A 24,129-nucleotide genomic window follows, 5' to 3' on the forward strand; every position below is an offset into this window, starting at 1 on the left:
AGAACTTTATAATGTTGGACCATACACATAAAACAAAGACGAAACTATTAGAAATGTTTTGTTCTCCAGTCCAATGTTCTCCATTGGACTGTAGGGACAAAACTAAAACCTAATAAGTGTAAAAGATTATACTTAGATAATTAGATAATTACATTTATACCATTCGACACTGTAGACCCATTAGGATAACTTTGTACAACTCCCCATCAGATCATACAAATAAGACAGACAGACAGACAGACAGACAGACAGACAGACAGACAGACAGACAGACAGACAGACAGACAGACAGAAAATATGTTGTGTACGTGTGATAATTGTTGCACTAATACAAGCATTTGTTTATTGGCCGAGTTATATTAATTACATTTAAAGGAGCCTGGATGTGTGTACAGTATGTTGGATGATGTGAATAACTGAAACCTATACATAGGTATAAACTTTACGTTTTTGTGTTTAAGGGTCACATATCATGGCCATTTATGTCATGGTTACATTCATTCAATGCATACATAATGGCCACTAGATGGCACTAACAGACCGAAATTACAATCAGAAACTGATTGATTGCAGTATGATCTAATGACCTAAACAGTGATGGAAAGTAACTAAGTACATTTATTAAATTACTTTATTTCATTTGTTTTAATAGCTATTTGCAATGTAACTTAGCTATGACGCATGTTTCTTGTTTTATGTTTCCACAATATACTGGTTAAAATGGAATACAAGGAAAACATTGGGGACCAAATGTGTGTATGCTCATTTGTATCTCTGAGAGGACACACATTTAACCATGTCTAATTCCATTATAATACCCTTTCAGAGTTTAATTTAGCAATTGCATTAACACATTATTTATTTGTAACTCTATCATTAACACTCATAGATAAAACTGACCCTTGGCTAATAAGGCTGAAAGTATACTTTATGACCAGCAGGTGCCACTATTTCCATAGGTTCAAATCTTTTACTGTCTATGCTTCAAATCCAGTGAAAGACACACTCCAAAATGCCCTTAAATTGTTATATTTCTTCGTTTTTTTATTGTTTTTATTTTGACACTTGCTTTGGCGATGTAAAACGTATGTTTTCTCATTCAATTAAAGCTCCTTTGAAATTCAAAGTTGAATGAGAAAACATGTAGGAGGAGGGTTTGTGTGGTATTGTCTCCTCCTCCAGGCGAGGCTTCAACAGCTGCTGTGTTGGCTGGAATCTGGATGACAATCAGTGTTGCCATATCCGCTTATTATAAGTGACTTTGGGCTTGTAAATATTGGTAGTTCTGGGTTGAGTTTTTTGGGGGCTTGTTTCTTAAGTGTAATCACTTATATGGGCTTGTTCTTTTGATTATTGTTTAAACCAGTGATTCTCAAATATTTTCATGTCCGCCCCAAATAAATTGATGTGTTAATTAATTTGTCCACGGACCCCCATCTGGAATTATATATTTGTGCCAGGGACCCCCTTACCACGTTTTGTGTTGTTAAAACATATTCCATAAATTGAGCAAGTTTTCTTCTCAAGATTATTTTTTTAAATAGCTGATGTTTAAAGTGCTCGTGGGCTTCTTTTCATAGACCTGGTTGCTTATTTATCTCAGAATCTGGCAACGCTGACTGTGGATGACAATCAGCGCCCTTCGGTTCTCAGTCTCCTCTGTGCGTGTGTAGATCATAACGGATCTCTGGGAGAAAAAAGTGAAAAAACAACAACAATACTGACCAACTAGGATCTACACATCTGATCCAACCAATAGGATCTACAGATCTAACCATCTTCTCATCAGAACCGACCAGTAAGTAACTACGAATCTTTTGATTGTTGTTCTTCTGTCTTTGTTTGACACCGTGGGAATGAATCCCCACCAAGTCTTGTAGTAGCCGAGGGAAAATAGCAGACCTACAAGCTCACATCGCGCCGCAGCGCGACGCGTTGTGAGCTTGTAGATCGGCTATTTTTGATGCGAAAGCTCTTTTAGGGTGAAAATAATTACGGAATTGCGATAATTTCTTTTGCAAACTTAATTGATTTAGGATTGTGCTGTATGATTCAGAGCGGCAATATATAGTGTGAAATTCAACAACTTAAGCATTGAATCCCCAATAATGAAAGTAAAAATGGTGAAAGATACAATCGCGTTTGCAAACTTGAAACTACATTTTTTTAATTGTACTGTATCATTCTGGGCTGCAATATGTGAAAACAAAATAAAATGTGTAAAAAAAAAAACAACAACATGTAAACATACAATGATACATATCCCTCCCACTTCACTAATAGTTCTGCTGTGCTGTTCATGTGTGGACATATCAAATGCATACATTGAATTTAGAGCAATAGCTGATAGTAAAATAATATTGTCTTGCCTTATAATATATTTGTAGATTTTTTCCCCCAGAATAATTGACCGAGTAACCTATATGTAGCCTACTACAGTATAATAAGAATGCATGAATGAAAGGAGGTGCAGGTAGAATGGTCTGGTCCGTTACACTGAATGAAAAGGGGTGCAGGTGGAATGGTTTGGTCCGGCCGGCCCGGTACCCCATTTCCTGCTACGTATTTTCCTCCAGCATCACCATCTCCAACAGCACACGGACGCGGACGCACACGCACACGCGCACACACACACACACACACACACACACACACACACACACACACACACACACACACACACACACACACACACACACACACACACACACACACACACACACCACAGCCACAATTGAATAGACCTCATCATTGTAATATTATAATATATTGAGCTCTGGCATATTATTATTATTAGTAGGCCTATTCATGTAGCCTATTTATTTTCTAGGGAAGATGTTTTAATGTAGCATATCTGATTTTCGTCTGTGTTCGTCTATGTAAAAAAAAAAGCTTGTGCAATGTTTAAATGCGCAATGCATTGCACAATCATTCTTTAAATTGCCATTTTAAATTACATTCTTTACCAATTCCCTTTTTGTTTTGCGATGTTTGTTTCTGAATATTAAGATGTTAAAAGATTAACAAAAAATACCAACTTGTTTTGTTTATATAATTCATTGTTCATAATAATACCAGGAATAAAAAAGCATAGTCAGTGATAGAAACATTAAAATATAACCTTACAGAAGAAAGCCCATTAACTGTTACTGTTGGGTACCAAAAGTAAAAGTACTCATTATGCAAGTTATAAGTGTAAAATGCATTCAATTATTTTCCTTCAAAATAGCAGATCTACAAGCACACGACACGTCGACGTGTTGTGTGCTTGTAGTTCTACTATTTTCAAATAGTAGAACTGAAGTGGTTAATATATGTTTTGTAATAATAATACAGATCTACAAAAGTAACTAGTAACTAAAGTTTTCTAATGATTGTAGTGGAGTAAAAGTATAATTTTTGTCTCTGTGATTTAGTGGAGTAGTGAGTAGTGAACAAATAGAACATGGAAAATGCTCCAGTAAAGTAAACATACCAAAACATTTTACTTACTTGAGTAAATGTACTTAGTTACTTTCCACCACTGGTTATACAGTAGTTACAATGCTCCGCTTAGGAGCTCCATAGAGTTCTGCTGCACATATACCCTGAGGAAACCAGTGCAGCCTTTGTGTTTTGACTAGGGATGTTAAAATTAATTGACTACCGATTAATAGTATCAATCTTTAATAAATTAACCAATTAAAGAATTGGTTTAAAATTCCACTGAGGTTATTATTCATTAAAAACATTTTTATAGTTATAGTAAAATTAGTTTACAGGAACAATTGTTGTTTGGTTAATTAAAAAAACATTTTCAGGACAAAATGTTTCAGGTTTGTCTCCATCTCAGGTGCTACTAAGCAGTTGGTACTAGTAAATTCAGGTTATCAGGAAAATCACCGCTTATCAATTAATTGATGATTGATCGATTAGGCTAATCAACTATCAATTAATGAATTCATCGATTTGGGCATGCCTAGTTTTGACATTTGGTGAATTCTCCTTCCTTTGTGTCTGCCAGTGGTGAAGGTATAAAGTAGGCTACATTTACTCAAGTTCTTGAATAAAACTTTTAGGTACATTTATTACACTTTTTGCTTCACTGTATTGCTACGTTTTCTTAAGTAAAAATAAATAAATCTGAGTGCTTCTTTCACCACTGGATTTCTGCTTCACTGACTTCCTGCAGGAAATCAGTGCAGTGTTTGTATGTTTTGAAGTTTGGTGAACAGTGAACACTCCTCCCTTTGTGTGTCTCTGCAAACAAATCTAACGTAGAATAAACCCCACACACCCTGCACAGCAACTTAGCTGCAAAAGCTTCACACATCTTGTTAAAATCACTGACCCCAGGGCCCCATTCTAGGTCTATATTGTGATATTAGATTTTCTCCATATCGCCTAGCTCTAGTTGTGTGTGTGGGTGTGTGTGAGCCATCACATTGTTCCTCTGTCGGGTCAGTCATTATGATGAGGTCTGGTGGTCTATTTTGGTCCAGGAGATATGAACAGTTGGGCCCTGGAGCCCCTGTAAGAGCAGTACACAGACCCTTTATTCACTCCGTCCTACATAGACGGATGTTAGGAACTGTAGTTACTGTACACGTTACCAGGGTGATGTCTGCTATGAGCCAACAAGCGTTTCACAAGACATTTGCAGAGTTTTGTCAAGTGAAGTGAACAAAATAAAGCAGGTGCTCAGGGGAGATCAAAGTAGGCAAAATGTTTTTGTTGTGCTCCTGGATCAATGGGAAAGTACTAAATAAAAAAAATTGTTCGAAACATTATAGCCATGTCTGAATATATAGGCTTTAAATCTATTCCCCTTTTTCCGAGTGCCAGGGTCTTGCTTTTTAAAAAAAATGTATTTAATGACTTATAACTTATATAATGTCACGACACTCTTATTCAAGGTGAAACATGATACTAAACCCGTTTATCATCTAAAGGTCCGGTAGGGCAGCAAACCAGCTATCAGACAGCCCAGCACTCACTAGTTGCCTCAGCAAACAACATCCCTTCTACTTCTGGAAGTTCCATCTCTGTGAACCCAGACGCTGTTTATGTAGGATGTCATTCTCGTCTGGGAGCTTGCAAAAGACATTTGAGGTAAAATAAGATGCTTTGTGTGGTCAGAGTCAAGACATTGAAATTCAAATGATAATAGTAAACAAAGAAAAACTGTTAAACGTTCCTGTCGGCCAGCCAATAGAGTTGCTCCCAGTAAAAGAGGAGCCGTCCCATTGTGGAGTGTCCCCTCCCCCTCCCCTCCCCTACAGTGAAACACTGGGACACACTGTTCAGATGACCAGACTAATGTCTGCACAGTGCACACACACACACACACACACACACACACACACACACACACACACACACACACACACACACACACACACACACACACACACACACACCCCGCACGCATTGGTCTGACCCATATCATGTAATGGGAGTCACACACACGGAGAACAGAGAATCCCCCTTGATTCAACCTGAAACCGCATTCAACCGTCTACATTCTATTTTTGGTGTCTTAACTTTTTTAATTTTTAGGGCCGTTTAAAATTGTGGAAGAATAGTCTGTAGACGTGACATGCCAATGACCCTGACTGGGCCATTTGGTTACATTTGTACACTCTAAAAGTTAAATAAGCATTGAGGATTTTACAGTGTAGATTGGGAGTCCCAGAGATAAAACATTGGATGAAATGGTGGTCCACGGCCTAACGCATATCAAACTTGACATTAAAGAGGGTTGAGAATCGCTGGTGTATAGAGAAAAAACGAGGGGTTCTAATATAGAGCCTTGGGGGACTCTGGTAAGCGAAGTATATAGGGTTGAAGTGGTTAATGTGTCGTGGTGAGGATGGGGTTAACAGGAAGAGTGACATCATGGTGTTTTTGTTCTGTGTTTCTCTCAGAGCTGCAGTTCTCCTAGAGTTGAGACGATGTGGGAGACAGCCTGAGAGAACTGTGACTGCACACAACGCTGCTGTTGGACCTGACACTCTGAACGCAGGACTCTGCTTCCACTACCCAGGAGTTTTAGTACACTTTAACTGAAGAGGAAAAACTTTGGGGTAGGATATTTAGTGTGTGTGTGTGTGTGTGTGTGTGTGTGTGTGTGTGTGTGTGTGTGTGTGTGTGTGTGTGTGTGTGTGTGTGTGTGTGTGTGTGTGTGTGTGTGTGTGTGTGTGTGTGTGTGTGTGTGTGTGTGTGTGTGTGTGTGTGTGTGTGTGTGTGTGTGACCAAGTCACGTAGTACTCTTGGGTGCAACCGTTAACCGAACTAAACTATTTTTTTCCCAGCTTGAAAATGAATTATTTTGCAATTATTAAATTGATCTAAAAAGTAAGCGATAGAATAATTGCTAAGAAAGAAATTGATACTTGCAGCCTTACAGCGCACTATTGATGATTTATGCGTGCGTGTGTGTGTGGGTGTGTGTGCATGTGTGTGTGTGTGTGTGTTTTGCTGTCAGCATGAGGATGTTGTTGTGTTAAATGGAGGAGCCTGTTAGCAGTGAGATTACTGAGGCTGTCTAATCCTTAATCCTTAACGCATGGAGGAGGAGGACTGCACTTTTTAATCACTTAAACCTTATATACTTTGGGAGTTCCCCATGGGTCTATACTCGGTCCCCTCCGATCTACAAGCTCACAACATGTGAGTTTGTAGATCTGCAATTTTTTTGCCAAATCTTTACTAGGGCTTGTGTGGTTAATGAGCTAATTGTACTGACAAGATACTGTGCAAAAGTAATCTTGGGAGTCTCTCTCTCTCTCTCTCTCTCTCTCTCTCTCTCTCTCTCTCTCTCTCTCTCTCTCTCTCTCTCTCTCTCTCTCTCTCTCTCTCTCTCTCTCTCTCTCTCTCTCTCTCTCTCTCTCTCTCTCTCTCTCGGTGGATTACTGTCAAATCCTTAATCCAGGGAATAATGACAGAGCTGGACTGGAAACCCTTAAAAGCTAATGGTGCTGACGAGAGACATAATCTTGGAGGTGCAGCCTCCACCCCCCTTCCCCTTTCTATAGACCAAATCATCATGACATCACAGAGCCAAAAGCATATTTTTGGGTAGATAACACAGGCAGCGTTGCATTGGAGCAGTATTATTCATTACCCTTATTTCTGGGGGGAAAAACAGGACACTTGACATTGTTATTGACTATAAATACCTTAATAAATACGTTACTTTGTTCTAAATAGCCACAGGTTGACAAACTAGACATACTGTAGCTAGCTAGTCTTGACACATAGACGTTCTACCTGGAAATACCTGTTTGTTTACAAACATTCAAGCATTCTGATCTAGTCTAGTCAAATATTTTACTTTTTACTCCACTGCAATTATTTGAAAACTTAAGTTACTAGTTGCTTTGTAGATTTGGATTATTATTACAAAACCACTTCAGACCTATACAGTATATACTTTGCCAATTTGAAAATAGCCGATCTGCTATTTTCAAAGGATTTTTATACATTTTATGCATTTGAAAACTTATGAAATGGGACCTTCTGCATAATGAGTACTTTTACTTTTGGTACTTTAAGTATATGTTGATGCCAAAACACTTAAGTGCTTTTACTCAAGTACATTTTGAATACCGGACTTGTACTTGTAACAGAGTATTTCTACAATAGGGTATTGATACTTTTAATTAAGTAAGATATAAGATAAATAGGGTATTGATACTTTTAATTAAGTAGATAATGTGAGTAGTTCTTCCATCACTGATTTTGCTTGTGTGCATTCCTGGTTTGGTGTAGTGTTTCTCTCTCTGTGTGTTCACACAGTTTACTGTTCGTCTTCCTACAGTATGTATTTTTGTTCCTTCCATGTAAATAAACAAACCTTCATACAGTAGGCTCTGCTGGCGGGTATTCCGGTGTCACACAGTGTTTCCTGCGCATTGCAGAACATTGGCTGTGTTTCCTGTGGTCTTGTGGTTTTTGTCTTGACATGCGGGTGTGTCTAATATTTTGGTCTTGTTTCTAATGTTTTCTACAGATTGGGACAGAGGCACTCCCCACCCCTCCCCCACCTCTTCTCTCTCTCTCTCTCTCTCTCTCTCTCTCTCTGTGTGGACCCTGCAGGACTGAGGCAACCATGGCTCTGTTCTTCTCTGGAGCCGTCACAAGTAGGTTCTGCATTCAACATCGTCGCTGTCGGGCAGAAACCTCTTATCTCCATATTCTAACTTGTTCTGGTTTTTTTTCCGTAAATGAATGCCCTACTTCATCATACTACAGCGTCACACAAAAGCATCAAGCTTGTAGATCTGCTACTTTTGTCATTTTAGAATTTGAATCCTGAAAAGTAACAGTTTTGGACATAATGAGGTTTCCATCCGACATATATGACATGCTACTGCAGAGGTTCTCAAAGTGGGGTCCTGGAACCCCCAGGGGTCCTTGAGGGGGTTCCAGGGGGTCCCCAGCAATAATGTGTTAATTATAGCGTCAAAATCTGTTTAACTACTTTAACCCTATTTAGAACGAGCAACCGCCCCGCCTCGTCCATTGAGTTCAATGGACAGGTGGCGCCATATTGAGAGGTCTCTTTGAAAATAGCTTAAGTATTGAAACATTTTGAACATTTTTTTAACAACACAAATCTTATATGGGGGTCGCTGATACAAAGATATGTGGGTCCACGGCCAAATACATATTCATTTGGGGGTCCTTGACATGAACATGTTTGAGAACCCCTGTGCTACTGTATGTCAAAGAACAATGAAACAAGCAGGTCTCTGTCACAGCATTCCACATGCTGACATAATGTTTACAGTTAGGTGTGGAGTCAATTTGTCTCTATTTGCTGCTGCTATGCACTGAATGCTATTCTGTATATATCATTGCTGTCAGGTGGAAACTTTGTACGTCCCAAACTGTTATTTATCTTTCAAAATGTTTCAAAAATAGCAGATCTAAAAGCTCACTCACGACACGTTGGAGACGTTGGAGATACAATGATATATTGTATCATATTATTATCATAGTTTATTCACTGTTATTATGGTAGTATTGCAATATCCAAGGGGCCGAACAAAAGTCATTACTCAACCAAGAGTATAATAAATTATAAAGATGGAGTTTAATAACTGTCTTTTGGTTTCCATACAGTAGGGCCTACTGTCTGTTCATATTGCACAACAACAGTAACACAAATGGTCACATTCCAGCGTAGTGAAGTGAAACACTGTCAGAGTATGTGTCAAGTTAGTGTCAACAACACAGTGTTGAATGTCCTACCGTTCCCCATCTGGGACCAGTTCACTTTATTTACAAAGTAGTTAGAACAATACCTGGTTTTATTGAACAATAAAAGACGCACAGAGGTATGGTTACAAAGATGTGAATGTATATCTTTCAAGGCGTCGCAGCCCGATGACATCAGTATTTATTCTAGGACAGACAGACATTCTCTAAAGGAAAGCCGAAAGGAAGACAGTGTAAGAGAGATAGACAGTAGGACAGCTGGGAGTGAGACAGTGTTGGAGAGACAGACAGACAGCAGGAAAGCGTAGAGACAGACAGTGTTTGAGAGACAGACAGTTAGGAAAGCTGAGAGGGAGACAGGGCAGGACAGACAGCAGGAAAGCTGAGAGGGAGACAGGGCAGGACAGACAGACAGTAGGAAAGCTGAGAGGGAGACAGGGTAGGAGAGACAGACAGTTAGGAAAGCAGAGAGGAAGACAGGGTATCATAACAAGGACAGACTCTCAACAACTACGCAGAGAGATGTTATATTAACGTTTGCGGTGCATAACCCCTAGGGTTGTAGTCGAGACCACCTAAAGCGAGTCCAAGTCAAGACCAAGTCCGAGGGGGGGCGAGTCCGAGTCAAGACCGAGTCCGAGAGGCCAGGGAGGGGGTCGAGTCCGAGTCAAGACCGAGACCGACGGGAGGCGAGACCGAGTCGAGGCCGAGACCGACCGGAGGCGAGACCGAGTCGAGACTGAGACCAGATTTCTTTTTTTTTTTCTTATTTGATAGAAAATGTTCAAATCAGCCTCATGGTGGCGCTATGACAGGCCACAGGAAACTTTGCACACTCCCTAGAGGCCAAGGAAAAACCCTTGCCCTGCATTTTTCACATCTGCCTGTTAGAGCGCCACCAGGAGGCTGACTTTTGTAAAACAAATTTGTTGCTATTACTCCTTCAGATTCTGTCCAAAAATCACGCAAATCAGTACACAGTATCTCTATAGTCATGTCATCAAGACGGATGTGTCCGATATTTCATATTGCATCCTAATTTGCTAACATTAGCTTCCAAAGTTTGCAGGATAGGTCAGTTTGGAACAAAATGCCTCAAATCATGAACGCAGCGTGCGATTTCCGTGACATTTTCCACACACATTCCCACTAGAGAGGAAGAAATGCCGCCCTTTTCACATTGGCCTGTTATAGTGCCACCAGGAAGCCACAATAACCTACCTGACCTGGCGGAGACCTGTGCTCCGAGGAGCCCTTTTTGAATTACATGTGAATGGTAAAGTTATTGACCAATCAATGACGTCTCACACCCCAGCAATGAATCAGTGTTTCAAACACTGGTGAGACATTCAATTTAAACGCACTGTCATTCAATATGCGTTCGCATCTTCAGTTTTAAAATATGTAAACGTCATAATAACAGGCTACAGTAGTTATATATATATTTTAAAAAAAGCAGATCTACAAGCTCACAATGCGTCCCGTGTCTCATTTCTTCTTGGGTGTAAAACCCTAGATCTACTATAAATAAATATATTAAAACCATATAAAATGAATAAGGAACCACATGATTTCATATAACGAAGAAATCTTATCGTAGCGCTACAGGAGAATACAGAGCATAGGTTTGCACCTCCATGTTTGACTCTTACAGCATTGAGTCAGTATTAAGTTCTCTGTTCGGAGCAGAGTTTGGCCAGTAAAGTTACACAGGCCGTGTCTCATTTCTTAGAAAAAGGAAAGCGAGAACATGTGTTTCTCTCCAGATAGGCAGAGGCCTTGAACAAAGACTGAACTCCTGTTCTTCTGTATTTCGAGAAGAGGGAGTATGACCAGCTGTCTCAGATAAGATGTACTTTTCACTTTTTAATTAACTAAAAGTCCTCAAAACGCCACATTGAAGGATGTGGTCTGCACCACAGTTTTTTCAACGTGGGGTCCAGGGACCACCAGGGTTTGTACACTCACAGTTAAGGGGGTCCTTGAAACAGTTGATCCAATGGATTCTTTTGAACCACTGGACTAGAACTATTCTACATCAAACACATATTTGGACGACAACATAATTACATTGTGTTACAAGTGGTTCACATTTTTTTGTTTTTTTATTTGTTCAGGTTCACCAATCAAAGAGAGACACCCGCTGGCTGACCAATCATGTCAAAGGTAGGACTATGTACTTCATCTGTCCATAAATGCACAGAATCTCTGTCTGTCTGTTTGTTTCCCCTTTATGTCCAAATATGGAGATCCCTGATGTCATCATTATGACTTCACTGTACTGGCATCATAGCCTGGTAAACCCTCCCGGTCGCGTGAATTCACATTTTCATGTCACGCGACCGGGGTCGTTTACCAGGCTACTGGCATCATAGACTGGCCTCCAAGTACTATAATAACGGGTAGTGGTACTGCGCTAAGTTGTCTGACAACGGGTACAAGGCTCTGAAAACAGAGGGGCATGCATTCCCAACGGGCATCACCTAGAGCAGCGCTACTCAACCCGCGGCCCGCAGGCCGCATGCGGCCCCAACGCAGCGTCTCTGCGGCCCCTCATGGTTAAAAAAAAATTCCGCTCAAATATATGGGTTGCTTAATTTTTTTTCCAAAAACAAACAGACAGACATTTACAGGTGCGTCAATTGTTACAGGTATAATGCATAGTTTTCTATGCATTTCAGTTTTTTCGGGGGATTTGACCCCCATTTTTTTTCGGCCGCACGGCAAAGCCGCGCGCCCAGGATAGGTGTCCCTTATTTCATATGGTGAAATTTCATTATTTCATATGTCAAAAGGTACATTTTCTTATAACAATGTGTAGTGTGTTACAAAATCGAAAAATCCAAAATAGGACAGACATTTTTAGCTTGCGGCCCTTGGACTTTTGGTATTTTTCTGAGTGGCCCCTCAGCCATCTTAAGTTGAGTAGCCCTGACCTAGAGAGTAGTCTTTAACAATTAAGCAATAACTCATGAGCGGTCATGGTCTATATTGTGATATTATCACAACATATATAATCACAATATAACAATGATATAATAATCACAATATACCATGACCTGGAGTGAGTTATTGCTTTTATGAAACACTTGCCAAATTTGGTAGCATGAACATTGTAGACTGATTAAACACGCACACAAACGCACACACACACACGCACGCATGCAAACCCAGCAATCTGTGAACCCGTTCGGTAAAAACAGGGTGGTGCCTCTGGGGGCACCACCTCCTTTTTTGTATAGAAGCAGGAACTCGGTTTGTCTCCTTCCTCCCGGGTGCTTCTGTGTTTATTCCTACTAAACAACAACACTACATGTTTGGTGCTGACAGATTCTGCTGTTAGCAGAATCTGTCTTGAGAGATTACAAACCCAGTGACATGACATCACATGTCTCTTTCTCTCTCTCTCTCACTCTCTCACCTCCTCAGTCTGGGCCTGTCTCTCCTCTCTCCGGACTCCTCCTACGTGTGTTACTCCTCCAACACCACCGGGGGCTCCCCATGCTCCTGCCGGCGCTCGCCGCGCCTCCTCTCCAACGGCTACTACCTCCTGACGGAGGACAGCTACAGCTGGGACGACCAGGGCAACGTCTCGCTCACCCCGTCCAAGACCAACGTGTCCTACAAGGAGAACATGGTCCGGTGAGTCGTGCTGACACTACTGTATTAGTGTGGTGGTGTTTACCTACAGAAATACATGGTCCTCTCACTGTATTTTGGCGTTTTCACTGTTTGTTTTTTTGTAGCCCAAAAATATCCCTGTCTACCAAAACAAACAGTTGAAAATACCAAAATACGGCGAGTGGGCAGTGTGTTTCTGCAGGTAAACACCACCACACCAGTGGTCCTTGAGGGGGTTCCAGGTGGTCCCCAGCTAAATGATAGAGCGTTGGTAACCAAATGGACCCTTATAGATCTTTAACTCTTGAGAGCGTAAAATGAAACCAAATGGACCCTTATGGGTCCATTTGGTTTCATTTTACGCTCTCAAGAATTTAATTATTGTTAAAAATGTGCATTATTTAATTAAATAATTGTTATTTTGATCAACGTTTGCCTGTCATCTCTCCTATGGTACCAACATCAATGCAGCATGGAATTGTGGACAAAATCTCATCCAACAATAACAAAATATTCTACGTTTTGGACCCGAGAGGCTAAATCTCATCAAACGGTGTTCTTTGGCTCAAATGCCGAATAAATAATGGGCCTTGATATGAAAAGGGTTGAAAACCACTGCACTAAAAGACAGTTCAGAAACCTGCCTACCAGTGACATCAAAGATGGGGATTCCAAGCTAATGGAAACTACAGCCTCTCTCTTCCTGGAAAGTTCGCAAATAGCACACATTGTTCTTGCAAAGAAAAAAGAAAAAGAAAAGAACTCGGGTTTGAAGTGACCACGGATTATGTCATTCGTAGGCACATTTTTTAACTATCCAGTCCACCTATGAGACACAGAAATAGAAACAGAAACTGTCTATTTACTGTCTATAGACTATTTCTGTGTGTCTACAGAAATAGTATCATACCATAGTTAGCAATACTAAGGACTCATATTGTGTCTGTCGGGTGGAAACCTCATACTGTATGTCCAAAACTGGCCAAAGGAGCAGATCGACGAGCTCAAAGCACGTCGCTTCGCGCTGCGTTTCGAGCTTGTAGATCTGCTATTTTTGATACTTTTGTGCGACGCTGTAGTATGATCAAGTAGGGCATTAATTTATGAAAAAACACAAAAAGTTAAGATATGGAGATCTGCCCGACAGAGACGATACAGAGATGACGTTGGGGGAAAAAAGACAAAATGTTCCTTTAAGGGTTCTTTGTTGATAACGGTTCAGACAGCAGTCAGAAGGAAGTGCAGTTCTCAGTCTGTTTATCACATGCAGCCTCTTGTACAGCATGTCTGGATGAGATGACTGTGATGGTGGTTATGTAACTCCAGTGGTGGAAAGTAAGTACTGTACTGTACATTTACTCAAGTACTGTACTTGATTACAATTCTGAGGTGTGTTTTCTTTACTTGAGTATGTCCAGTTTTTCAATACTTCACTACTGTGCATCTCAGGCAAACTTCTACTCCGCTAGTTATTTAAACTTTAGTTACAGTGCACATTTAGACAAAACTTCAACCAATTAAGTCCTATTTAATACTTCAGCTATTCATTACGTAACTCCTCCAAAGTGCTGACACTCCGTCTTCAAACAGGCCTCTCCACACAGATGATGAGGTCATCCTCCGCGGCCAATCAGAGCGAAGCGCACGGTACACACGAGGCGGCTTTACGAGCTGCATTAAATTCTTTGCGCGTCATGCGGCGTGTTCCACAGCCAGCGTGTGAAGTCATCTGTTGCTGTTGCTAGGCAACTTGGATGTTATTGATAATAGAGAAATATAATAAAGGTGGCTGTGTGAGTTAGTGAAGTGGTTCCCAAACCATATAGCTCGAGACTCAAAAGAGAACCTTTATGCCTCCCCGTGACCCAAACTAGTGAAAATAGTCGATCTACAAGCTCACAACGCGTTGCCATGCGACCTGTTGTGAGAAAGATTATGCAAATTAATTATACACATAGTCTCTCTGAAACGGAGAAACATAGTTTACTCAAGGACAAATATAAGCATTTAGTGAAAAAACACGCTTCTCTGTCATTTGATTGATGGAAAAAACAATTGATAGAATAATTGCTGAGAAAATCATTGATATTAGCAGCCCTATTTACTGTGTCTTTCTAACCCACGAGGCGTTCCTGTTTTCACCAGTTTGCTGCCAACTTTGGCAGAGACACATGATGAGATGTCACATGTTGTGACAAGCATGATACAGTTGAGAATGATCTGTTACTCACCCTTATGTCATCTTCAATACTGTCTGCAGGCAGGGGCGTGAATTAAGTACTGTACTTAAGTAGAATTTTGAGGTACTTTTACTTACTTGAGTGTGTCGATTTATACTCCTCTACATCTCAGAGGCAAATACGAGTTTAGCTTTTTTACCTTTTTACTTCGCTACAGTTATTTGAAAAAGTTAGGCTACTAGTTACTTTGTAGATTTAGATTATTATTTAAAAAAAATTACATTAACCATTTAAGCCATTTAGACCTGAGGCCGATTCTAAAAACGCCTTCTAAATCCTGACCTATGTTTTCTGAAAAACTACAAATATTTATTCAAAAATTACAACAAATGTACGTTGCTATATACTGTATATAGCAACAAGAACCCCAAAAGGGGTTACCGTCCTGAAAGGTATATTTACAAATAGGGGTTCCAGCCCCTATTTGTCTATTCAGAAATAGATCTACAAGCTCATAATGTGTCACTATGTGACACACGGACGGACGGACAGGGTGCAAAACATACTCTCGCCATACCTTTTGGCCTGGCGGGGACAATAACAGTGTGGACAGTAGGTCTTAAAGGTCACATGTAATAACGGTGTGGACAGTCAGTCCTAAAGATCAGATTTAATAAAAATGTGGAATAAAAATCATGTTTGAGAAACAAAGGTGCTCAAGTTTGAAGTCGATCAGTCGGCACGGTTCTGGAGATCTGCAGGCGACACGCGGGCACACTCACAGAGAGATGTTGTGCGTTTGTAGATAATTTATAAAAAGCCACATTCTTCATGAATTTCCCTTGTTTTTCATCTTCCAGGGTCTTCCGTCGGCGGAGGAGGCCTCGGCGGTCGTTGGCCAGCCTGCTCAGTGACATGACGGAGACGTGTCAGAAGGTCTTCAGAGGCGTGTTCAATACGCCCGCCACTGCTGAGACATCCTGGGTAGAGGACAGCACTAACCAAGGTTATTGCAGTTTCAAATTATTCTTTACTTTTTTCATTTTTATTTCGTTTTGACCCTTCATTTTCAATTTCAGTTCAGTGTTAGCTCAGATTGATAGTGAAACTAGCCGATCTACAAGGTCACAATGTTAGTTAGTTACGTGGTTACTTACTTACTGTAGTTAGTTTAGTTTGATTCTAGTTTGAAAATAAATATAATCAAACTAGAATTATAATTTAATTCCAGTTTGAGTTATTTTGTTAGTTTTAGTTAAGTAGAATAACCTTGCATCTGTCACTACAGAGGCATCGTGGGTAGAAGACAGCACCAACCCCCCTGTTAGTGATGCATCGTGGGTAGGGGCCAGCTTCAACCGCCCCGTCATTGGTGCATCATGGGTAGAGGACAACATGGCCACGGCGCTGGACAGCAGCAGCAGCTTCACATACGGTGAGAAGGTTGAAGAACCTGATGATCTGACAGCTTCTCTTTAACCACTTAAACCTGCAGCATCCTTATTGTGGGGAAAGCTTTTGCAGAAAATAGCGGATCGATAATCTCTCACCGCGTCTCGCTGCGACACGTGTCGATCTGCTTGTCGATCTCCTAGTTTCAGCGAAAGCTTTCCCCACAATAATAGAAAACAGAAAAGACAATAGTATAGAGCCATGAGGGACTCCCAGGGTTCCCACGATCATGAAATTCCTGGAACTATTTTGAAATAAAAATAAACTGTTTTCCAGGCCTGGAAAAGGTTTGGAATTAACTGAATGTTTTGGAAAATGTTTGGATATAATTTACATAGTTTTGGCTATTGATTTTGTTCTTAAAAACATGTTTTTAGTCTAGCGTTACGTGAAATGCGTGTGGCCTAATGTATACAGAAAATATAGAAAATAAAACAAAAATAATAGATCTACAAGCTAACAACACGTTTGCTTGTAGTTCTGTTCTTTTCGTCACGTGATACCTTTGCTCGAGTCTGTCTAGGGGCATTGATAGCACACATGTTTAAGAGCCTCATTATTGCACCATTGCTGTAGGCCTGGAAATGGGGTGAAATACTTTGGAAAAGTTTTGAAAATTCATTGTAAAAAATGTGTGGGAACCCTGGACTCCGGTCAACCATATGGGATTTCATTGGTTAAAAGTTAACGTATATCACTGGCCGCTTCGGTGGTGCCGGGGTCAAGTACCTGTCCACCACCACGGCGTCTAGGGGTTTGAATCCACCGCGGTTTATCCGGTTTGGGCGAGCATCTGTGCAAACACAACTGGCCTTTGTTTGGGGGAAGAAAGCCAAGTGGGGAGGCTGACCTTTGTCACTGTGCACACTCCTATGGGCTGGGGCGGAGCCTGTCAGTGGGGACTATGTTGAATGAGAGGAGTAGAATGGAGGAGCTACGTCCTCCCAGCAGTGACCAGCAATGGGAGGAATTAATTGGCACACTAAAATGGGAGAAAAGGTGACCCCTGGTGGCTGGTGTACTACAGTGTTCCTTAATCCCCCACTGTCGGTGGGCCTTACTAGTTAAATTGTGTTAACATTCTGTACCATACAGAGTGGTTACAACAACCTTTCATCCATTAAAATAAGTTTCAGATTGTTTCTTTAAACTAAGGCCTTGTGTGTGTATCTCTGACCTACAGACCCGACAGAGATCCCGCCCCCTCCGGACAAACTGGCCCCGCCCTCTGAGCCCCGCCTCCTCTTCCAGGAAGAGATCTGCAGCGAGACATGTCACTCAAAGCAGCGCTACACCCAATCACTGGGCGGCCTCTCCGAAGTCCCGCCTCCCTCGGCCTTCTTCACCAATAGCTGCTGTCCCCCGGCCACAACTGACCAATCAGGTGAGCTGGAAATGATGACATGAATGGTAAAACATTAAACGATAAGGTGTACGATAAGGAAAGATCTAAAAAACCTGTGAGAAAAATGGACGAATAAAAAAAAAGTCTTGTGGCTCCCCCCGATAGAAAAATAGGTTAAACGTTAGCTTAAAGGTGCAGTAAGGGGTATTTTTTGTTAAAATAAGTGTTAAATAGCTCTATTTTCTTAGAAATCATTGCTCTACAGGGTTTGTTCAGTAAGGAGGAGTCTCCCCGTCTCTTCAGTTCTTCATTGAACAGACAATACATGTTCTGGTCGGGATACCAATGTTATCCAATCAGGATGATACAGGATAAACAAGTGAAATTGGTGAGAAGTTATGAAATAAATAAATGAGCAGATAAAAGTGGAACTGGAACACAAACTGACAAGTGATCTTTGTGGGGTTCCTGATTGGTTGAAATTTGTAACCCGCCTGAAAATGTATTTTCTGTTTATTAAAGAGCTGTAGAGACGGGGAAGACCCCTGTTACTGAACAAACACTACACTACTGAATATAGAGACGGAAGTGGAGTTATCAGGCCCGTCAGATATCACATGCACCCTCCCAGCCTCTTGTAGAGCATGGATGGCGTTACGTAACTCCTCCATAGTGCTGACAGGCAGCAGATAGACCCGCCTGTCCGTCTCCAAACGGGCCTCTTTACACAGATGAGGTCATTCTCTGTGGCCAATCAGAGCGTGACCCTCGGTACACATGAGGACGGTTTACAAGATGTGTTAAATTCTTTGTGCGCCACAGCAGCTGTAGAATTGACTTCATGTATCTACGCAGAAACACACGCATGCACACATGCACACACACACATGCACGCACATGCACGCAATCTCTCTCTCTCTCTCTCTCTCTCTCTCTCTCTCTCTCTCTCTCTCTCTCTCTCTCTCTTCTCTCTTCTCTCTCTCTGAACAACAACAAATCACTTACACTCCCTTTAATAAGCTGTTAATTCTATTGGTATATTGGTGACTGTATTAATACAGTGATGCTTAAATAAAATGTTGTCTGTGTGTTTCCAGGCGTAACCACGATGAAAAGCATTCTCCTCTTGGTGTTCTGCGTGTTCATCTTTGCTGCCGTATATTCCGGGTAAACATCCTTCAAAATACAATGTTTATTTAAGTTATCCATGCTGCCATCATGGCAGACTGAGGATCTTTTTTTTTTTAACGAAACGTGTATCTCCACCGTTAAACCTTTTTGGTTTTTTTAATTGTGCCACAGTCACTAGGCTATGGGTCATCATTAAAAATAATAATATTTTTGCATCTGCCAAACCTCTGTGGACACTCCTTTTGTCTTCTTTAACATGAATAGTTCACATGAATTAATGTCCTTTAATTCCTTTCCCAATTCGACTATTTTGTAATTAACTGGCTCAGTTAATTGCAGGCCCTGGGAGAGAGAAAGAAAAACATTTACGAAATATAATGAACACAAACCGTAATTCTTACAGTCACATTCACACTCCTTACATGCCTCTCGTGTCATGAACTAAAATAGACAAAATGTTTTCACGGCATTCACTTGAAAAAGTACTAATATGCTAATGTTATATTCTCTCATACACTGTAGGTGTGTGTGGTGGAGTGTGTCTGCTGCGGTGACAACATTCATGATGTTAACATCATTTATGTGTAAGTATCAGTATACTTGTGTGTGTGTGTGTGTGTGTGTGTGTGTGTGTGTGTGTGTGTGTGTGTGTGTGTGTGTGTGTGTGTGTGTGTGTGTGTGTGTGTGTGTGTGTGTGTGTGTGTTGTTCCTTTAAAAAAAAATTACAGTAATGTCTTACGTTTCAGTGGTTACGAAAACTGGACCCATGGGCCGCTGGCGGCGAGCCAAGACAGAGGTGAGTCATTCATCATAAATAATATATACATTTAAGATTTTAAGTCAATATATTATTGTAATAGGTAACATATGTGGACGATTGTATGTCATCGACATACAGGGAAAATAACGACCATTAAATTGAAAAACGTTTCTCTTTCCAGGATATTACATCACGGAATGAATAAAGAAAATGCAGAGACGTTCTCTCACTCGTCTGGATGCACGGGAACACACACACACACACACACACACACACACACACACACACACACACACACACATGGAGGTACAGTATTTGAACATTCAGTACATGTACCTCATATTTTATATTTCATTACGTAATTTAATGCATGTTGCACTGAAACAGGTGTTAACAGTGAGCTATGGAAGTATTTAGACCCCTTTAAAGCATAAGCTTTCAAGGTGTAATTGGGAAGTGAAAGGGGTAAAACACGAGGGAGAATTGGGAATTGACATAACTAAATTGAGGGAAAAGGGTAAAAGATAGAAATCGATTAAATGAAAGAAATGTGCTGTGATTATTCCCCAACAGACTGAAGGAAACATTGTAGCAGATAGCAGATCTACAGTATAAGCTATGTAGACTGACTATTTTCTCTATTCGTCGTATGGTGGAGTATATAGGTCTAGCATGTTTAAACCATTATTATAATGGCTTCACTGTCCAGATACTTGAGTAGTTCACTGTAAACATATTGTACCGACATAACCCACAAATCTATTGACATGTATTTTTGATATACTGTATTTGTAGTTTATATCAATAGTAGTTTTACCTTGGCTATTTTTGGGCTGTCCAACGTGACCAAATATTTCAGGCTTTCAGTATCATGAAAATAGATGAAAGTTTCAGGTCCATGAATTTCCAGAAACATTAAAAATAAGGAGACACAGATGAGTATAGGGCTTGTTGCTTCATTTATATAAAAATAAATGAAAAGAATAATGACTTACTGAACGCAACCAAATATACAACAGTTAATGTTGTAATAGTTAAAACTACCTGTCATTTTAGTACTATAGAAGTGCCATTTGTTTCCTGAGAAAACTCCAAACATACTGAAAAGTTTCATTCCAGAATGAATTATCGAACCATTTGGGATAAAGAATATTTCATGTACTTTTATAAAAAAAATACGAGTGCCAATGTAAATCCTTCATTGCATTTCAGGTAATGATAATGACTTCAGGTATATTAAGATAATTGTTCTTATTGAATCAAAATGGATAATATAACATTTTGGAGTGAAACTTTTCTAATGTTAAGTGCCTTTTTTAATAGCTATCCTGCCTTGTACAATGATAGACGTACTGTACCTATAGCCGTAGGATACTTCATATGATTAATGTAGAATACTTAATCAATATCATATGATTAATGTAGAATACTTAATACATGAATAATGTAGAAGACTTAATCAACAGGAGTAATACAGGGAAATGTCAGAGATAACCATACAATGCTGCTGAAATATTAAATTAGTCAAGAAGACTGTGTCTAGATGGTATTAACATATTTTGTAGTGTTTGTTGTTGGCCGCTTGGAGCACCAGAGGGGAAGCAGTGGTTCTCAAAGTGGGGTCCAGGGACTCTCTGGGTTCCTTGAGGGGGTTCTAAAATGGACCCTTACAAGTCTGTAACTCTGAAAGTATACAAATGGAACCAAATGACTCAGCGTTGCTTGAGGGGGTTCTAAATGGACACTCACAAGTCTGTAACTCTGACAGTGTACGAATGGACGGTGTACGAAATGGACGGGTCCATTTGGTTCCATTTGTATACTGTCAGAGTTAAGGGGGGGTCCTTGAAATGTAACATTTTGAGAACCACTGGTTTGAAGTACTGTGTAGCAAACACCACCCCCTGGTGGTCCACGGAGGTTAAAACCATCATTACAAACCTTGTTCTGCAGGTGCCTAGCTCTTGGCTCTTAGTTTTATAGTGGCAGCTTAAAAACACAGGGAGAATAAAGAAATGTAAAGCCAGCAATACGTTGAAGCTGTTAGTAGGGAAACGGTATTTTTGTAGAGTTTAATATTAATTAGCTTTATCTATAGAAGCTGAGTTCTGATGGATCTTTATGGTAAAAGAGATTGAGATCCTCTAACCTGTGTAACTCTCTACAAGGCACACGTTTTAGTAAATCTACAAGCTCAATGCGTCGCATCACGACAAATTGAGCTTTACTATTTTAGATGTTTTTGTTTTAAATAGGGCTTAAGTGGTTAGAATAAATGAAACATGTTTTCATCAGGAAAATGACAGTAGCAAAGGTAGTGAAAAGAAAAGAAAAAACTATGTCGAGGACTTTTCCTCATAAAGGTCTAACTTTTAAGAATGTTAAATCATGTTTGTGGCTCAAACTATGCCAAGCGTTTAAGAGCTATAGTTGAAGGACTAATACAAGGGATGGATTGTGTGGAGGCGTTGCTGAACGCACAAATCAACTCTTTGTAAAATGTACAGTTATGACGTGTGTTGTTGGGTGTTAGAATTGTTTGTCACTTAAACTCTGCATTACTGCAAAATTCTGTTTTGTGTAAAGCTGCAATACGTAATTTTTTATGCCCTGCCTACCCGAGATTCGAACCCAGATCTCCTGTAATGAGAGACCAAATTTCTACCGCTCACGCAAGAGGCCTATATTGGGCTTATGAGCTTCAGGCAGAACTACTTGCCAACCAGTAGTTGTCCTACCCGACACCAGGGTCTAAATGTCTCAATAACAATTGTGCTAGATCTATTGTATTTACATGCTGTACCATACAAGATTGGTTAAAATAATGTTTATTCATTGAAATAAGTTCCGGATTGCAGCTTTTACTCTTTGTGGCCCAAAATGTTACATTCGATGGCAAAAAAAATTATGAATAATATCCATGAAAACAAAGGACCGTGTTGTTCTCAAATCATTGGGGATAAAATTGAAGGTCTGCCACAAAGAAATAAAACAGACATTTTGTGAGTGTATCCAGGAATGATGTATTATATTATATCGTCTCTGTCGGGTGGAAACCTCATATGTCCAAATTTGTTACTTTTCAGGATTCAAATTCAAAAGTATCAAAAGTAGCAGATCTACAAGCTCAAAACGTGTCACTTCGCGCCCCGTTTCGAGCTTGTGGATCTGCTACTATTGATGCTTTTGTTTGAAGAAAGAAAAGTTAGAATATGGATATAAGAGGTTTCTGCCTGACAGCAACGATATCAATAAGACAAGTGTCTCTAAGCATCTATGTGTTGATTGATCCAAGTGCCAAATATGATTGATCCAATTATTGTCAGTTACCCACATTGTGATGTAGGGGGGGGGGAAAGAGGCGGACTAAGTACAGATCCCTGGGGGACCCCGGTCAACGGATTAGGGTTTATGTGGTTAAGATTAGACATGGGTTCTTGGTTTGTTAAAAATTATTTAGTTAAATAGTACCACAGGGCTCTATACTTGGAGAAAATAGCTGTTTTAAAAGCTTTGCTTTGGTTTAATAGTTTCTCCTTTAGAAAAACCAAAATCAATGTATTTTTGTTTTTAATACCATCCTTTTTTTTGTATTGCTTTGTATTCATAAGCATCAACATGTACATTGCTTTATAATGTGGCACTTTTTATATCAATGTTTCCTATATTCACAATTAAAAATATATATTTAATATAAAAATATAGAATTTACAAGGAAGGACAAAGGAAAAATGTTATTCCTGTGCCAGCAGAAGTGACTGTGGTCACATTAAAGATGAATTAGAATTCACACTTATGCCTCTAAATAAGCTCTTGCCTTTTGGCCCAAACTCTGTGACATATCTACTGTATGTTTCAACAGTAATTCTGTACATTCTATATTTTCCCACTATTACTTGTTTCAAAGACAGGAAACGTGGTACTTTGTGTGTGCATGAATGTTTGTAATTGCACTTAGTGTTGCTATTGTTATTGCATTTGGTATGTATTCTAACATGAAAAGATTATTGATACATGTGTGTTTATGTAGTCACCATTAAGGTATACTGAAAGTACTGTAAATTAAAATCTTAAATGCTGAAGTCAAAGAATATGTATAAAGAAATTGATTGGATTAATGTTTTACTAACAATGTCTTGAATTAGGCTAGATGTTACATTTGAGAGCTGAATTTTCAAAGCCTTTCATACATGAATCATTTCAGCTTTCTTAAAGATTTTATTTTACAGTGTTGGATGTTATCATCAATTCCTGTATTGCGTCTCACATGTGAATATTTATGCTCCATTAAACAATGTTAAACATCTTTACTCTGTCCAGTGCATTGTGTATATGAGTATGGTATAATTTATATATATATATATATATATATATATATATATATATATATATATATATATATTGATTGCATTGTTACACGGCTTGGTTCAATGTTT

The 24,129-nt window shown here is 39.8% G+C and overlaps 1 protein-coding gene across 1 annotated transcript; it reads left to right on the top strand.

The window, feature by feature from the left end:
• Positions 1–1,657: 1,657 nt before the first annotated feature.
• On the top strand, positions 1,658–23,999 carry tmem71 (transmembrane protein 71). Its single transcript, XM_080439341.1, has 12 exons — positions 1,658–1,798; positions 5,907–6,065; positions 7,994–8,123; positions 11,322–11,370; positions 12,634–12,846; positions 15,866–16,011; positions 16,294–16,440; positions 17,641–17,841; positions 18,900–18,969; positions 19,456–19,517; positions 19,680–19,729; positions 19,875–23,999. The coding sequence occupies exons 3-12, from the start codon at positions 8,093–8,095 to the stop codon at positions 19,896–19,898; spliced, it is 993 nt and encodes a 330-aa protein (XP_080295467.1). The 5' UTR covers positions 1,658–1,798; positions 5,907–6,065; positions 7,994–8,092; the 3' UTR covers positions 19,899–23,999.
• Positions 24,000–24,129: the final 130 nt, after the last annotated feature.

Source organism: Gymnoscopelus braueri, assembly GCF_963280865.1.
Source record: "Gymnoscopelus braueri genome assembly, chromosome: 10".
Classification (NCBI taxonomy): Eukaryota; Metazoa; Chordata; class Actinopteri; order Myctophiformes; family Myctophidae; genus Gymnoscopelus; species Gymnoscopelus braueri.

Bases quoted from the DNA above. Each gene is read 5' to 3' on its own strand.
- tmem71 (XM_080439341.1), top strand. From the start codon at position 8,093: ATGGCTCTGTTCTTCTCTGGAGCCGTCACAA. The intron at 8,124-11,321 runs GTAGGTTCTGCA...TTATTTGTTCAG, and splicing joins CTTCTCTGGAGCCGTCACAA to GTTCACCAATCAAAGAGAGA. The intron at 11,371-12,633 runs GTAGGACTATGT...TCACCTCCTCAG, and splicing joins GCTGACCAATCATGTCAAAG to TCTGGGCCTGTCTCTCCTCT.